The sequence below is a fragment of the Notolepis coatsorum genome (assembly GCF_963971535.1).
Source record: "Notolepis coatsorum genome assembly, chromosome: 6".
Taxonomy (NCBI): Eukaryota; Metazoa; Chordata; class Actinopteri; order Aulopiformes; family Paralepididae; genus Notolepis; species Notolepis coatsorum.
In genome coordinates, this window is record NC_140170.1 from 176,219,327 (window position 1) to 176,238,308 (window position 18,982).

Consider the following 18,982-nt stretch of genomic DNA (forward strand, 5'->3'; position numbering starts at 1 on the left):
TCCTCTACTTGTCCTCTCCCGTCTCCGTCTCTCTCGTGGGACTGTCCACTATGTAGAAGAAGTGCTGGCTGATGTGTTGACAGAGGGTCTTGTACTTGGACGCTCTCTTGATGCGCGGCAGTACGAAGCTCTGGGTGAACTGGTCCTTGGAGAGGCCGGGCTTCCCCTGCGTGGCCAGCACGCGGTTTATGAAGAGCAGCGTGAAGCTGTAGCAGTTGTGCTTCTCCTCGTCGAACCTGTGCACACACATAAGATAAGATATTCCTTTATTATGAAGTTAAATCTACTCTCTAAATGAAAGTGTAACTTAAGCTACTCTGTACTGCGACCTATAATCTGCTGTCCACGCAGACGCATTCAGTTTAAGATAAGAAGATATTCCTTTATTTATCCCCTTGGGGAAATTCAGGCATCATAGCAGCATGAGGGAGGAGGTACAGGTAGTAGAAGACATGGTACAGGTCACAGAATTATAGTACAGTGGAGAAGTAAACAATTTAAATAGAATAAAAAGGCAGTGTAAACAATATAATTAACTCTGGACATGTGCATATGGGCAACAAGGTGCGAGATGTATGCCCTCTCAGTTATATTTGCCCTACAATAAATAGTTACAATATATAATCTAAATCTAATCTAATATATAATCTAAAAAAAACATGCTAAATATATGCAATATATAATCTAATAATCCAATAATATAAGTCTAATGTATACCGGTAATCTTAAAGGTCCCCTGTCTTATAAATTGCCTTTTCCAGTGTTTAGCATTGTTTTTTTTTTTTTTTTTTTTAACTTTATCGGTCAAGCATGACCGACAGTTGCAGGGTGAAACGGGAGAGAGAGCAGGGGGAGACATTCGGCAAATGACGGCGGGTCCGGGAATCGAACTCGGAGTCAACCAGATCCGTGACGCAGCACGGAGTCCCGCGCGAGCGCGGTAACATGGTGTGCTACTGGAGCACTAGCATTGTTTTCTAGCAATGGGGGTTTGTATCAATGGGGTCTGTGTTTCTAATTCTCATTTTGGCCGATTGCTCCAATTCAGTTGAGACAATATCCTCCCCCAGTGAACTAAGCCATTCTGATTTGACTGTTTTGCTGACGTGAATAAGGCACTGAGCGCAACCATTCGCTCAACAGCGAGTGGAAATACCGACACTTCCTCAGACGGGTTGACGTGGCGCCGGTGCTGACAGAGAGAGGCAGAGAACGAGAGAGGGACAGGAGCACCCCCCCACACACACTCGACCGCGCGAGGGGCAGGAGCTTCTTTCGGGGAAACACACGCAGTCGGGAGCTGCAAAATATCATTGCGCGCGCGCCCGTATTCCGATCCGTGCAATAATATTCACAGGGGTATATATTGTCATTTGAAACAAGATAGTGATACCAATGCATTGTCCCGTGGGATTATGCCCCCCCGCGGCGAAATTAATTAGTATCCCCCTCAATCTCTCTATGTCTCTCTCTGTCTGCCAGTGCAGACTGTGGGTGACTGTCACTCAAAGCGCTTATGGGCGGAGCCCAGCCCAAAACAGCTTGAAATCTTGAAGTGGAAAATGCTGCTTTAGAGTACTTGATTAGAAATACAAAACAATTACTTTTTTTGAAAAAAAAATTACAGGTGTGTTCCATAGACTCACAGGAATTGTGTAACATTGCCCAAATAGTGAAAGGAATAGCAAGACATGGAGTATACAGTATACACATAAGGCATAAGATAAGTATATATTGTCCTTTTAGGTGGGAGTCAGCTACTTGGTTCCTAGTAGTTGGATGTCTGGCATCCATTTACCCATAAAATGGTAAATGGTGCAATTATATAACCGTTTTTATCAAAAGCACTTTACAATTTCTTGTTCCTCACATTTTACACACCGATGGCGGAGGCAACCATGCAAGGTGCCAACCTGCTCATCGGCAGCAGTTAGTGGTTAAGTGTCTTGCTCAAGGACACTTCGACACACTGCCCAGGAGGAGCGGGAATCGAACTGGGAACCTTCCGACTACCAGACGACTGCTCTACCTCCTGAACCACTGTCACCCCCAACATGCATAATATACACACAGACATGTGGACAGTGATGAACATAAATAACATCACTTCTGTTCTATGTTTGACTTTACTCTGTTCTACCCTGTTTGACTCTTCTCTGTTCAGTTCTGTTCTTTGTTTGAATTTATTCTGTTCTACTATGGCTCTACTCTGTTCTATGTCGGACTCTACTCTGCTCAGTTATGTTCCACTATGTTAGACTCTTTTCAGTTCTGTTCTACTTTTGACTTTACTCTGTTCAATTATGTTCTACTGTGTTTGGCTCTACTCTACTCTGTTCTACTATGTTTGACTACTCTGTTCAGTTATGTTCTATGTTTGACTCTTTTCTACTATGTATGTCTTCAGTTCTGTTCTACTGTGTTTGACTCTACTCGGTTCTGTTCTATGTTAGCCTCTTCAGTTCTGTTCTACTGTGTTTGACTACTCTGTTCAACTGTACTACATTCAGCTCTATTCCTCTCTATTCTGTTCCATTCATTTCTATTTGACTATACTCAATTATACTCTACTCTGTTCAGTTATACTCTACTCTGTTCAGTTATACTCTACTCTGTTCAGTTACACTCTACTTTGTTCAATTCTACTCTGTCCTGTTCAATCATCTCTACTGTTTTGTGTTGTATTCTTCTCTAGAACTGCTAAATCTGCTCTTATGTCATTTTCTAGTTGGCACAGCGCAATAAGTTATTAGAGTAAACTCAGTCTAAAACCAAGTTCTATCCAGGGGTCATCGGGCCCTTGGCGTGTATCTACCTGTGCCAGGCCGGGTCCCACATGGGCCCTTGGTGTATCTACCTGTGCCAGGCCGGGTCCCACATGGGCCCTTGGTGTATCTACCTGTGCCAGGCCGGGTCCCACATGGGCCCTTGGTGTATCTACCTGTGCCAGGCCGGGTCCCACATGGGCCCTTGGTGTATCTACCTGTGCCAGGCCGGGTCCCACATGGGCCCTTGGTGTATCTACCTGTGCCAGGCCGGGTCCCACATGGGCCCTTGGTGTATCTACCTGTGCCAGGCCGGGTCCCACATGGGCCCTTGGTGCATCTACCTGTGCCAGTGTGCCAGGCCGGGTCCCACATGGGCCCTTGGTGCATCTACCTGTGCCAGGCTGGGTCCCACATGGGCGCCTCAGAGAACTTGGTTAGGTACTGGTCCCACTGCGCCTCCAGGTTAAACATGTCTGGTCGGACCAGAGGGACACTGATGCACCTCTCCCAGCCAGACTGGTCCCTGCGGATACCAGACCTGGTGTAGTTATACACTGTACCTGGGGAGAGAGAGACACACTAATTCACTTTTACATCCTAACAAAATACGACCCTCCTAATCTTACATGGCAGCCTGCTGGATGAGTACAACCATCTTGGCATCCAACTATAAAGGAAGGAATCTGTGTGTCTGTCTCTCTGTGTCTCTGTGTCTGTCTCTGTGTGTCAAGTCTCTCTGTGTCTGTATCTGTCTGTCTCTCCGTGTGTCTGTCTCCGTGTGTCTGTCTCTGTGTGTCTGTCTCTCTGTGTCTGTCTCTGTGTCTGTCTCTGTGTGTCTGTCTCTCTGTGTCTGTCTCTGTGTCTGTCTCTCCGTGTGTCTGTCTGTGTGTCTGTCTCTCTGTGTCTGTCTCCGTGTGTCTGTCTCTGAGTGTCTGGCTGTGTGTCTGTCTTTCTCTGTGTGTCTGTCTCTCTCCGTGTGTCTGTCTCTGTGTGTCTGTCTGTGTGTCTGTCTCTCTGTCTCTGTGTGTCTGTCTCTCTGTGTGTCTGTCTCTCTGTGTGTCTGTCTCTCTGTCTCTGTGTGTCTGTCTCTGTGTGTCTGTCTCTCTGTCTCTGTGTGTCTGTCTCTCTGTGTGTCTGTCTCTCTGTGTGTCTGTCTCTCTGTGTGTCTGTCTCTCTGTCTCTGTGTGTCTGTCTCTGTGTGTCTGTCTCTCTGTGTCTGTCTCTGTGTGTCTGTCTCTCTGTCCTTCGCATTTCTTGAGAACCGTGCATCCGATCGGCTTCACCCACTGTGGCTGTATTGCTGAGGACCCAGGGGTTTTGGTGAGATGGTGGTGCTATAACAGCGCAGTGTCAAGTGTGACGTCGATTGGATGAGCGGTTCTCGGGAATGCTGTCGCTGTTGCGTTTTCGCACTGTATCAGAATCAGAAAGGCCAAGTAGTTTTCACATACAAGGAATTTGCTTTGGTCGTTTTCGGTGCGACATTAGCGGACAGACATTAACAGACGGATAATACAATAAAGAGGTGGCGTAAGATCAAATTAAATATGAATTAAGTTAAGCATAATAGAATAAAATAGAATTATGAAATAAAATATAGGCAGGGCTGTACAACAGTAAATAAAGAGGTTGAATAATATTAAATGGGATATAAACTAAATTAAATATATCACAATAGAATACAATAAAATAGGTATAGGTCAGGGCTGTGCAATTGGGCAGTTATGTGCAAAGAGTATGAGTCGGTGAAGTATGAACAGGTATGTTTGGTTGTTTATGCAAGTATTTAGTCCAGTAGGGGTGTGTTAATGTAACACAGTTGGGGGGGGGGGGGCTTATTGTTGATGAGGCTCACTGCAGAGGGGAAGAAACTGTTCTTGTGGTGTGAGGTTTTGGCCCTGATGGACCGCAGCCTCCTGCCAGAGGGGAGTGTCTTAAACAGGTTGTGACCAAGGGGGGTATTGACTTGCCTTCCATCTTGAAAATTCATGCTAACTACTGAGTTGGTTTTCTATTAATTCCAAACAAACTGCTGTTTAAAACGCATCACTTCCTGTGTGTCGGATGTTTTCACATCACAGCCAAGAACAGCAAATGTAAAAAATATTCATGAACTGGTTATAGGTAGAATCACTATTGAGTTATATCAGTTGGTGATGGAGAGCGGCAAGATAGACGTTTATTCATATGAAACATTTTCAAGATTATTACTTTTAACTGTGATCATTATGGTATGGCTGCGCTTATGACGATACAAGCTGATGATGCTGTGTACCTTTGGTGTCACTGATGCCTGTGTGGAGGTCTGATGCTCCATCAAAGTCCCTGTAACAAAACGCCACAAACACATTATAAAGATCTATAAAGAATATGCAAACGCACAACGATCTATAAATAATAGGACACAAACATAAAGATCTATAAAGAATAGGACACAAACACATTATAAAGATCCATAAAGGATAGTTCACAAACATAAAGATCTGTAAACAATATACAAACATAACGATCTATAAATAATAGGACACAAACATAAATATCTGTAAAGAATAGGACACAAAGATCTATAAAGGATTGTTCACAAACATAAAGATCTGTAAAGAATAGGACACAGACACATTATAAAGCTCTATGTGTATGAGTGTATCTACTATGCTTGTATTTGTTTGTATCTATGTGTGTGTGTGTGTGTTTATGCGTGTGTATCTGTTTGTGTCTATATGTATGTGTGCATGCCATCTTTGTGTGTGTGTGTGTGTGTGTGTGTGTTACCTGGCGGGGTTGTCCAGGGCTGGAGCCACCAGGAAGCAGCAGGGTGTCTTGTGTCCGTTAGAGAAGGGACTGGGGACGCTCACAGGGGCCTCCTCCAGACGTCTCCCGCTGAAGCTGAGACCACACTCAGGACAGTCCTCCGGCAGGTAGAAGCAGAAGATGTCCTTCTGACAGTGACTGAACTTTATCACCGTCTTCTCCATGAGGACAGATATCAGAAGGGATGGAGTCAGACTCGTCTTCTCCTCCTCCGCTGTCTCAGGTTCTTGTCTGTCCTTCCTTGTCCTCTCTTCTCTTCTGTCCTCTGACTCGTCTCTTCTCTTCACTGCAGACAGTCCTCTAGTCAGTGTGTCAGGAACAGAATATATCTTTCTGATGGCGGATAAACCGGTCTGTCCTCTGCCCTGCTCTCCTCTTCTGTTGTCTTGTGTTCTCCTCTACTCCTCCCTCCTCTCCTTTATATCTCCTCTACTCCTCTGCTTTATATCTCCTCTACTCCTCTGCTTTATATCTCCTCTACTCCTCTCTCCTCTCCTTTATATCTCCTCTACTCCTCTCCTTTATATCTCCTCTCTCCTCTCCTTTATATCTCCTCTACTCCTCTCCTTTATATCTCCTCTACTCCTCTCCTTTATATCTCCTCTACTCCCCTCCTTTATATCTCCTCTACTCCTCTCTCCTCTCCTTTATAACTCCTCTCTCCTCTCCTTTATAACTCCTCTCTCCTCCTTTATAACTCCTCTCTCCTCTCCTTTATAACTCCTCTCTCCTCTCCTTTATAACTCCTCTCTCCTCTCCTTTATATCTCCTCTCTCCTCTCCTTTATATCTCCTCTACTCCTCTCTCCTCTCCTTTATATCTCCTCTACTCCCCTCTCCTCTCCTCTATTTTATTTTTTCTCTTGTCTTCTCATCCATGTTGTTGCTTTATCCCATCCTTGGCGCCGCTCTGCTCCCCGTATGTCTGTCTGTCAGCACGTCTAACTGTCTGTCAGCATGTCTGTCTGTCTGACTACTGTCCGCTGCTAGGCCTACCTATCTGTCTAACTGTCTGTCCATCAGTCCATCCGTCCTTCTGCCTGTCCGTCTCCTGGTGTGTGTGTGTGTGTGCGTGTCTAGATGCAGAGGAGGTCTTACTGAGGGGCATGCAGAGAGAGGCTAGAAATACTGGTCATCCTCACCTTGGATACTCCCCGGTTGCCTAGCGCCAGCCTATTGCAATCCACCTGTCCCCGCCAAGCATCTAGAGACAGCCTATCAAATGACACCAGCACTGAGCGCCCGCCTATCACATGGCAGGTGTGCCAGCCAGCTGGCCCTATCAGATTGCAGGTGTCTCAGCAAACAAGTTCTAATTACTGTAAAGAAAGATACACTTGGCAAGCTTTATTTATTGAATCCATGCTCATCAAGTTTATACCAAGGTATTCTCACTGCTATCTAGTCTTAATTGTTTCTAGTTGTTTCGCCTTAATTGTTTCTGGTAGTTTTGTCTTAATTGTTTCTGGTAGTTTTGTCTTAATTGTTTCTTGTAGTTTTGTCTTAATTGTTTCTGGTAGTTTTGTCTTAATTGTTTCTGGTAGTTTTGTCTTAATTGTTTCTGGTAGTTTTGTCTTAATTGTTGCTGGTTGTTTTGTCTTAATTGTTTCTGGTTGTTTTGTCTTAATTGTTTCTGGTTGTTTTGTCTTAATTGTTTCTGTTTGTTTTGTCTTAATTGTTTCTGTTTGTTTTGTCTTAATTGTTTCTGGTTGTTTCATCTTAATTGTTTCTGATAGTTTTGTCTTAATTGTTTCTGGTTGTTTAGATTTTGATCTCTGGATGACCTGTCACTATCCTGGTTTCCACCACAAGACCAAACAGGACTAACTAATCAACCCCTTTGCAAACAAGACTTATTTGTCTGGTTTCAACCACAAGGCCAACCAGGGCCAACACAATGTTTATGTCCCTTAGTTTCACCCATTTATCATTTGTCATTTATATTGCCAAAGAGGGGATATGTCAGATATGGTTTCAAATGAACCAATAACTTCTGATCTTATGTTGTTTGGGTCATGTTTGGGTCTGACCAGACACCCCCACATCCAGACACCTTCACATCCAGACACCCCCACATCCAGACACCAGACACCCCCACATCCAGACACCCCCACATCCAGACATCTCCACATCCAGACATCTCCACATCCAGACACCCCCACACCCCCACATCCAGACACCAGACACCCCCACATCCAGACACCCCCACATCCAGACATCTCCACATCCAGACACCTCCACATCCAGACACCCCCACATCCAGACACCTCCACATCCAGACACCTCCACATCCAGACACCCCCACATCCAGACATCTCCACACCCAGACACCTCCACACCCAGACACCCCCACATCCAGACACCCCCACATGATGAGCCCTGCTAGGTCCTGATAAGCCCTGCTAGGTCCTGATAAGCCCTGCTAGGTCCTGATAAGCCCTGCTAGGTCCTGATAAGCCCTGCTGTGGGACAGCAGATGGTGTATCTTTCCAGCGGGAGCGGAGGTCGGCTCAGGTTTCAGTGGGGTCTTTAGAAAAGACATTCTATTCCTGTTGTTAAGAGTCAGAAAGATGCAAAGTGCTATAGAACCCACCGGCTGACACAGAGTCCGATAACACAACAGGACCACCAGGGAGACAAGCACGTGGTCTCATACAACACACAGCGCCAGGTAGAGGATTACTCTGTTAGGGGATTACTCTGTTAGGGGATTACTCTGTTAGAGGTTCTCTGTTCTATTTTATAATTTTTAGACTATTTTTAAACTGAATCATTTTAAACTATTTTTATTATTTGTGTTACTGAAAACTGTAAGCGGAGAGCCTATTGGGATGCTAGATCCTAATGTGAAACACTGTGATTTGCCATACCTTGCTACCTGTCTATCTTTTTTATGCCCGCTTATGCCTGTATATTTTACTGCTGTGAAGCACTTTGAACTGCAACCTCTGTATGAAAAGTGCTATACAAATAAAGTTATTATTATTATATTATTACTCTGTTAGAGGATTACTCTGTTAGGGGATTACTCTGTTAGGGGATTACTCTGTTAGAGGATTACTCTGTTAGGGGATTAGTCTGTTAGGGGATTACTCTGTTAGAGGATTACTCTGTTAGAGGATTACTCTGTTAGGGGATTACTCTGTTAGAGGATTACTCTGTTAGGGGATTACTCTGTTAGGGGATTACTCTGTTAGAGGATTACTCTGTTAGGGGATTACTCTGTTTTTTTTATTTTTTTTTATCTTTTCCCCCCTCCTTTTTCCTCCGATTTTCTCCCATCCCAATGTTAGTCGTTATGCCAATTCCCAATCCCCTTCCTGGTCGCTGCGCACTTACCCCCCACAGTCGGTCTGGGAGAGTGGAGGCTATCACATGCTTCCTCCGACACACGTCCAGCCAATCAACCGCTTCTTTTCACCTGGCACCGCGGACTCTCACTGAGAGGGTGTAACGTGTGGAAGGATCACACTACCCCCCTTAGATCCTATCCGCGCTGAGCAGGCGCCCCGACCGAACTGTAGGAGTCGCTGTTTACAACGACCCGGACCCACCCCGTCAGCTTTCCCACCCTCTAATACTGCCAATTGTATTAGTGTGAACGGCCAGCCAAGCTGAGACAACGCCGGGAGCTGGATTCGAACAGGCGAATCCAACGTCTCCGGCGATGGTGACGAACGCAATCTCCGCTACGCCACCTGACCGCTCAGGGGATTACTCTGTTAGGGGATTACTCTGTTTTAGGGGATTACTCTGTTAGAGGATTACTCTGTTAGAGGATTACTCTGTTAGGGGATTACTCTGTTAGAGGGTTTACCTTGTAGTATATACAGGCTTACCTTGTAGTATATATAGGCTTACCTTGTAGTATACACAGGCTTACCTTGTAGTATATATAGGCTTACCTAACCTTGTAGTATACACAGGCTTACCTTGTAGTATATATAGGCTTACCTAACCTTGTAGTATACACATGCTTACCTTGTAGTATATATAGGCTTACCTTGTAGTATACACAGGCTTACCTTGTAGTATATATAGGCTTACCTTGTAGTATATATAGGCTTACCTTGTAGTATACATGGGCTTACCTTGTAGTATATATAGGCTTACCTTGTAGTATATATAGGCTTACCTTGTAGTATACACAGGCTTACCTTGTAGTATATATAGGCTTACCTTGTAGTATACATGGGCTTACCTTGTAGTATATATAGGCTTACCTTGTAGTATAAATGGGCTTACCTTGTAGTATATATAGGCTTACCTTGTAGTATACACAGGCTTACCTTGTAGTATATATAGGCTTACCTTGTAGTATATATAGGCTTACCTTGTAGTATACATGGGCTTACCTTGTAGTATATATAGGCTTACCTTGTAGTATATATAGGCTTACTGATCTCTGATCTCTGATCTCTGCCAACGACGAGAGGGCCTACCTGGAAGAGGTCAAGGTCCTGGCGGGATGGTGCCAGGAAAACAGCCTCTCCCTGAACGTCAGCAAAACAAAGGAGATGATTGTGGACTTCAGGAGGTCGGGGGTCAAGGACTACAGCCCCCTCAGCATCGACGGGGCACCGGTTGAGAGAGTCAACAGCTTCAAGTACCTCGGAGCCTACATATCCGAGGACTTGACATGGACCACACACATTAACAGTGTGGTGAAGAAGGCACGACAACGCCTCTACTTCCTCAGGCGCCTAAGGAAGTTCCAAGTCAGCCAGAAGATCCTTAAGAACTTCTACTCATGTACAATAGAGAGCATCTTGACCGGCAACATCACCTCCTGGTTTGGGAATAGCACTGCAAAAGACCAAAGCAGACTACAAAGAGTGACACGTTCAGCCGAACGCACAATTGGAGGGGGGCTCCCCACCCTCCAGAACATTTACTACAAGCGTTGCAAGGGCAAGGCTAAGAGAATCATTAAAGACTCCAGTCACCCGAACAACTGCCTCTTCGAACTGCTGCGGTCAGGCAAGCGATACAGGAGTCTCAAGGCGAGCACAGAAAGACTCAGAAGTAGCTTCTATCCCCAGGCCATCAGGCTGCTAAACGAACAATGAATGAACACTACACAACAACAACCACCAAACGCACATAGCACACACATCCACACGCACACACCCACTTTAAACAAACACACTGTAGCACCCACTCCACACACTTTATAGCACACACCCACTTTAAACAAACACACTGTAGCACCCACTCCCCACACTTTATATTTATGGATGAAGGATTGCACTACAACTCGTACACCTTACTGTAAATTGTACCTAAAATTGTACCTCATCCCATTTCTGCTTTGCACTAGATAGTACTGTACATTAGTACACTGCATAGTATTGTGTATTGTATATTATATGGTAACTCAGAACATTGTACATATGTCTATACCGAACACTGTGACCTCATTTTCTTCTTCTAAATTCATGCTATATTATGTTATTATGTTATTTGATACTATCTTGTCTAGCACAGTCTCTGGAGCGTAACAGTAAGAAGCATTTTGTATGAAAGTATTCTGTACTTCTGTATGACAACTATTAAAGAACTTGAACTTGAACTACCTTGTAGTATACACAGGCTTACCTTGTAGTATATATAGGCTTACCTTGTAGTATATATAGGCTTACCTTGTAGTATACATGGGCTTGTATATGTAGGTATGTTTGGAAAATACAGTGCTCCTTTAAAAAAAAATTACAATTTCAACACTCCCCCACGTGGAAGCACAATATGTAAATTGAGGTAGACACACACACACACACACACACACACACTGGTGTGTGTTTGACAGTTGAGATGGAAAAAAGTTCTCAGGTAAACTCACTGACCCATTTACTAAAGTCAGTCTGTCTGTATATCTGTCTGCCTGCCTGTCTGTCTGTGGGACTAACTGTCTGTCTGCCGGCTTGCTGTCTATGTCTGTCTGTCTGTCTGTCTATCAGCATGTCTGTCTGTCTGTCTGTCTGTCTGTCTGTCTATCTGTAAATGGTAAATGGCTGCTTTTTTATATAGAGCTTTTATCCAAAGCGCTTTACAATTTGCTCCTCACATTTGACCCATTCACTCACACATTCACACACAGACGGCGGAGGCAACCATACATGGTGCCAACTTGCTCATCGGGAGCAATTAGGGGTTAAGTGTCTTGCTCAAGGACACATCGACACACTGCCCGGGAGGAGCGGGAATCGAACCGGGAACCTCCGGTTTGCCAGACGACTGCTCTACCTCCCGAGCTACTGTCGCCCGTCTGTCTGTCTGTCTGTCTGTCTGTCTGTCTGTCTGTCTGTCTGTCTGTCTGTCTGTCTGTCTGTCTGTCTGTCTGTCTGTCTGTCTGTCTGTCTGTCTGTCTGTCTGTCTGTCTGTCTGTCTGTCTGTCTGTATGTCTATCTGTCTGTCTGTCTGTTGGCCAGTTCCTGCTACTGACACTGTTTACAAAGCAGTATCTACCATCACCTTGACAAAGTAAATTAAGGAGTGAAAACAGATCCTAGTCCTCAACGACATGCGCTGAACACAAGCCAAGACACCAGTCTCTGCTCTGCACCTCCTAACAACACCTCCTCCACACTAGTCTCTGCTCTGCACCTCCTAACAACACCTCCTCCACACTAGTCTCTGCACCTCCTAACAACACCTCCTCCACACTAGTCTCTGCACCTCCTAACAACACCTCCTCCACACTAGTCTCTGCACCTCCTAACAACACCTCCTCCACACTAGTCTCTGCACCTCCTAACAACACCTCCACACTAGTCTCTGCACCTCCTAACAACACCTCCTCCACACTAGTCTCTGCACCTCCTAACAACACCTCCTCCACACTAGTCTCTGCACCTCCTAACAACACCTCCTCCACACTAGTCTCTGCACCTCCTAACAACACCTCCTCCACACTAGTCTCTGCACCTCCTAACAACACCTCCTCCTCCACACTAGTCTCTGCACCTCCTAACAACACCTCCTCCACACTAGTCTCTGCACCTCCTAACAACACCTCCTCCACACTAGTCTCTGCACCTCCTAACAAGGCCTCCTCCACACTAGTCTCTGCACCTCCTAACAAGGCCTCCTCCACACTAGTCTCTGCACCTCCTAACAAGGCCTCCTCCACACTAGTCTCTGCACCTCCTAACAACACCTCCTCCACACTAGTCTCTGCACCTCCTAACAACACCTCCTCCACACTAGTCTCTGCACCTCCTAACAACACCTCCACACTAGTCTCTGCACCTCCTAACAACACCTCCTCCACACTAGTCTCTGCTCCCAAACAGAGACTTGGGAATTGGGGTGTAACCCAATATTAAAAACATGACCTTAATTAATGTTTTGCACAAAGATAATTACATTAATTTTCCAAAGCACATCCCTGCACACACACACATACATACACACACACACACACACACACGCACACACGCACACACACACACACACACACACACACACACACACATGTTTTGTTGAGAGTTGAGATGGAAAAAGGCACACACACACATGTTTTGTTGACAGTTGAGATGGAAAAAGGTTCTCAGGTAAACGTACTGACCCAGTTACTAAAGTCAGTCAACAAGGTAAGTCCATGTAAACAACAAGGTAAGTTCATGTAAACAACAAGGTAAGTCCATGTAAACAACAAGGTAAGTCCGTAAAAACAACAAGGTAAGTCCATGTAAACAACAAGGTAAGTCCATGTAAACAACAAGGTAAGTCCATGTAAACAACAAAGTAAGTCTTTTAGTTTTAGTTTAGTTTAGTTTATTTGACAATTGTTAAAAAATACATTACATGTTACTACAAGTCATGCATCCTAACATTATCAAGGATAGCACAAAAAAGTCACAGACTTATTTCCATTGTGGTCCTTGGTCTCAGCAGCACATGGTATTTTCATAAACATGTATTACACATATTACCATCAGCCTACAGTATATTGCTAAAAATAGAATTAAAAAGTCAAATACAACATTATTAATAAAATATACAAATACAATATACAAAATTTACAGACACACTAAAACTACACTTCATTAAAAACTAAAACCTTCCTTAGTTACTCTGGGACATTTTCTAGGAGCCTTTTCCTAACGTTCACCTTGAAACTATACAGGTTCACGATCTGTTTGGTGGTCAAAGGCAACTCATTCCACTCCACATGTTGAGCCTAAGCTGGGCTACTCTGGCCTCAACTGGTAGCCAGTTGAGCTCCTGAAAATGTCTCCTCCCAACATGATCACGAGGTCCTAGGCCCATCACAACCCTGATCAGCTTATTCTGTGACACCTGTAGTTTCTTCTTTAATGAAGCTGACAGTCCCTCAAACCAGGCTACACTAGTATAATCAAAATGACACTGCACCAGGCTGTTGGCCAGTAGTCTAAGGCTTTCCCTGTCAAGTAGATTGGCCTTTCTAGCCAAAAACCTTGTGCCACCATTTACCTTACCCAGCACCTGTAAGGCCATTCCCTCCCCCCCCAGACTGTCATCCAGCATACAGCCCAGGTACTTCACTGCCGTTCTTGTTGCTATAACCTCAGACCCTAATTCTACCTTGAGTTCAGGAGCCTTTTTTAATCTGGGCTTAGATCCGAACAAAATAGACTCTGTTTTGCCTAAGTGAAGTGAGAGCCTATTGTCAGACAGCCAATTCCTGACCTTAGAGAGTTCCTCTCCTAGCCTTCTTTGGAGTGTACTCAGATCCTTATGGGAGATGAGCAAAGCTGAATCATCTGCAAATAACAATAAATTACAAGAACATGCTTCTCTCATATCATTTATGTACAATAAAAATAGCAATGGTCCTAAAACACTTCCTTGCGGCACCCCACAAACTATTTGCTTGGCATTCGACAAAAAACCATTGACCTCTACCCTCTGGTCCCTGTCTATCAGATATGAGGCAATCCACTTTACAGCTGTATCATTCAGTCCCAGAGCTTTCAGTTTATTAAGCAGTAGACCATGATTTACTGTGTCGAAGGCTTTCTGAAGATCAAGTAAGACCATTCCACACAGTTTCCCTTCATCCATCTCCTTTCTAATAAAATCAGTCATATAAAGGATGCATGAGTCTGTAGAATATGACTTCCTAAACCCTGATTGAAATTCATATAGAAGATTGTCCTTGCTTACATATTCTGATATCTGCTCGTGCACCACTCTTTCTAAAATCTTGGACGTGACACTCAAAATGGATACTGGCCTGTAATTACCAGGCTCAGAGCTATTCCCTTTTTTATACAAGGGAATAATCTTGGCGGTTAGGTGGCCGAGCGGAGATTGCGTTCGTCACCAACCCCGGAGCTGTGAGCTGGATTCGCCTGTTCGAATCCAGCTCACAGCTCCGGGGTTGTCACCAGCTTGGCTGGCCGTCTGCACTAATACAATTGGCTGTATTAGAGGGTGGGAGAAGCTGGCGGGGTGGGTCCGGGTCGTTGTAAACAGCGACTCCTACAGTTCGGTCGGGGCGCCTGCTAAGCGCGGATAGGACTTGAGGGGGATAGTGTGATCCTCCCACACGCTACGCCCTCTCGATGAGAATCCGCGCTGCCAGGTGAAAAGAAGCGGTGATTGGCTGGACGTGTGTCGGAGGAAGCACATGGTAGCCTCCACTCTCCCAGATGATCTGACTGTGGGGGGTAAGTGCGCAGCGACCAGGAAGGGACTGGGAATTGGCATACGACTAACATTGGGATGGGAGAAAATCGGAGGAAAATGGAGGGGGAAAAAGATCAAAAAAATAAAAAAAAACAAGGGAATAATCTTTGCATGTTTAGTACCACTTGGTACAATGCCTTGCTCTAGGGAGAGTCCAGGTAAACAACAAGGTAAGTCCATGTAAACAACAAGGTAAGTCCTTGTTGTTCTTTCACCATAGGATCGAGGCCTCTGCCAAGAACCTTCGCAAACTGCATGCTGCCATGTCCTCCCTCCTCACTCATCTTTCTCTGCCGAAGACTTTGCAATGTCTCCAAAAAAGTGCAATGCACTTTTGAAAAAAGTGGAGAACATCCACAGCTCCTTCTCCCAACCCCCACCCATTCCAAATACTGAATCGAGAACCTCATCCTTCACTCTGTCATCTTTCTCTCCCATTACTGCTGCGGTCAGGCAAGCGATACCGGAGTCTCATGGCAAGCACAGAAAGACTCAGAAGAAGCTTCTATCCCCAGGCCATCAGGTTGCTCAACGAACAATAACACTATGCAACAACCATCAAAAGCACTCACAGCACACACATCCACACTCACTTTAAACAAACAACTCACTGCAGCACCCACTCTACACACTTTATATTTATTGGCAAAGAATTTGCACTACAACCCATACCTCAGTACACCTTACTGTAAATTGTACCTAAATTGTACCTCATCCCATTTCTGCTTTGCACTATATAGTATATTGTAATTAGTATATTGTATGGTAACTCAGTTACTTCTACTCTGCATCGAACATTGTACATATGTACATACTGAACACTTGTGTCTACGTACGTGACTTCTATTTTATACTTGCTATACTTATTTTATTTTATACTTATCCTTTTGCCTAGCACAGTCTCTGGAGCGTAACAGAAAGAAGCATTTTGTATAAAAGTATTCTGTACTTCTGTATGACAACTAATAAAGAAACTTGAAAGAAACTTGAAACATTACAGAAGCCGAGACCCAGCTGGACCAGTTACCCTCCCCACTCCTCCAGATCATAGCACCAGACATCCTCCCATTCCTAACTGCAACCATCAACTCCTCCCTCAACTCGGGGGTGGTCCCCACCTCCCTAAAACAAGCCAGAGTCACACCGCTCATAAAAAAACCAACCCTTAACCCCACCGTCATAGGCAACTATCGTCCTGTCTCTCTTCTCTCCTTCCTTTCTAAAACACTTGAACGTGCTGTATCCAACCAACTTACTGCTTATCTCTTACAGAATGACCTCCTAGACCCTAATCAGTCAGGCTTCCGGACTGGCCACTCCACAGAAACGGCCCTCATTGCAGTCACAGAGCCACTTCACTTAGCAAAAGCGAAAGGCCTCTCCTCTGTCCCGATTCTCCTAGATCTATCTGTAGCATTCGACACAGTCGGCCATCAGATCTCCTCACGGCCCTCGCAGGAATGGGAGTGGCTGGCTCTGCCCTGACATGGCTGACATCATACCTCAATAACCGCTCCTACCAAGTGTCATGGAGAGGGACCCTGTCGGCCACCCGCCTGGCATGGCAAGGGAACCCTCAAGACCCCTACGCTCTGCATCTTCTGGCCATCTCAGACCCACTCCTATCCGAGCTCCGGGAGGGTCATCAAGGAGAACCTGCCTTTTCTCAGTCCTTGCCCCACAATGGTGGAATGAACTACCCACCCCAGTTAGGACAGCCGAAACCTGTCCAATCTTTCGGAAAAATCGGAAAAAGGAGGGGGGAAAAAGATAATAAAAAATAAAAATAAAAAAGACGCACTTCTTCAACCACTATCTGAAATAAAAAATTATAATAATAAAAAAAAAACCTAACTAACCTTACTGTCATGCACATAGTCCTAATAAACATTGTTACTCAGCTGATAGAGTTGTGCCCTTCCTGATGACTTGTCGTACAGAACTTGTAAGTCGCTTTGGATAAAAGCATCAGCTAAATGACTAAATGTAAATGTATATAAGACATGTCACATCCTGCTGGTCAGCAGAGTGGATATAAGACATGATGTCACATCCTGCTGGTCAGCAGAGTGGATATGAAGACATGATGTCACATCCTGCTGGTCAGCAGAGTGGATATGAAGACATTTCAATCTTTATTTAAAATCGTATGTTTCTCAAGTTTCCCTCATTTACAGGAACAATCATACAAATATAAAACACAATAAAGGAGCAATATTCACAGAAAATTAAACATAAAAGGTGAATAAAAAATATATTTTAAAGATCTGCTAAAACAGTTACAGTTACACGATGGTCAGAAATCATACGCTTAAACATTCCAAGGGAAGAGAGAACCTCAACTTCAGAGAGAGTTGGAGGACGTTCCAAGAGTTAGAGGCGTCAGAGGAAAAAGCTGATTCCTCCTATAATGTAAGAACCATCCAGTCATTAGACCAGAACATACTGGAGGAACCCTAAGAACCACCCAGTCATTAGATCAGAACATACTGGAGGAACCCTAAGAACCATCCAGTCATTAGACCAGAACATACTGGAGGAACCCTAAGAACCATCCAGTCATTAGATCAGAACATACTGGAGGAACCCTAAGAACCACCCAGTCATTAGATAAGATCATACTGGAGGAACCCTAAGAACCACCCAGTCATTAGATGAGATCATACTGGAGGAACCCTAAGAACCATCCAGTCATTAGATCAGAACATATTGGAGGAACCGTAAGAACCATCCAGTCATTATATCAGAACATACTGGAGGAACCCTAAGAACCATCCAGTCATTAGATGAGATCATACTGGAGGAACCCTAAGAACCATCCAGTCATTAGATCAGAACATATTGGAGGAACCCTAAGAACCATCCAGTCATTAGATCAGATCATACTGGAGGAACCCTAAGAACCATCCAGTCATTAAATCGGAACATACTGGAGGAACCCTAAGAACCATCCAGTCATTAGATCGGAACATACTGGAGGAACCCTAAGAACCATCCAGTCATTAGATCAGAACATATTGGAGGAACCCTAAGAATCATCCAGTCATTAGATGAGATCATACTGGAGGAACCCTAAGAACCATCCAGTCATTAGATCAGAACATATTGGAGGAACCGTAAGAACCATCCAGTCATTATATCAGAACATACTGGAGGAACCCTAAGAACCATCCAGTCATTAGATGAGATCATACTGGAGGAACCCTAAGAACCATCCAGTCATTAGATCAGAACATACTGGAGGAACCCTAAGAACCATCCAGTCATTAGATGAGATCATACTGGAGGAACCCTAAGAACCATCCAGTCATTAGATCAGAACATATTGGAGGAACCCTAAGAACCATCCAGTCATTAGATCAGAACATATTGGAGGAACCCTAAGAACCATCCAGTCATTAGATGAGATCATACTGGAGGAACCCTAAGAACCATCCAGTCATTAGATCAGAACATACTGGAGGAACCCTAAGAACCATCCAGTCATTAGATGAGATCATACTGGAGGAACCCTAAGAACCATCCAGTCATTAGATCAGAACATATTGGAGGAACCCTAAGAACCATCCAGTCATTAGATCAGAACATATTGGAGGAACCCTAAGAACCATCCAGTCATTAGATCAGAACATATTGGAGGAACCCTAAGAACCATCCAGTCATTAGATCAGAACATATTGGAGGAACCCTAAGAACCATCCAGTCATTAGATCAGATCATACTGGAGGA

General features: G+C 44.5%; 1 protein-coding gene across 1 annotated transcript; it reads right to left on the reverse strand.

Moving 5' to 3' along the window:
- Positions 1 to 4: 4 nt before the first annotated feature.
- On the reverse strand, positions 5 to 5,743 carry mkrn2os.2 (MKRN2 opposite strand, tandem duplicate 2; the record flags this gene model as incomplete). Its single annotated transcript, XM_084315845.1, has 4 exons — positions 5 to 236; positions 3,160 to 3,328; positions 5,044 to 5,093; positions 5,541 to 5,743. 4 exons carry the CDS (start codon positions 5,741 to 5,743, stop codon positions 5 to 7), a joined length of 654 nt encoding a protein of 217 aa, XP_084171971.1.
- Positions 5,744 to 18,982: the final 13,239 nt, after the last annotated feature.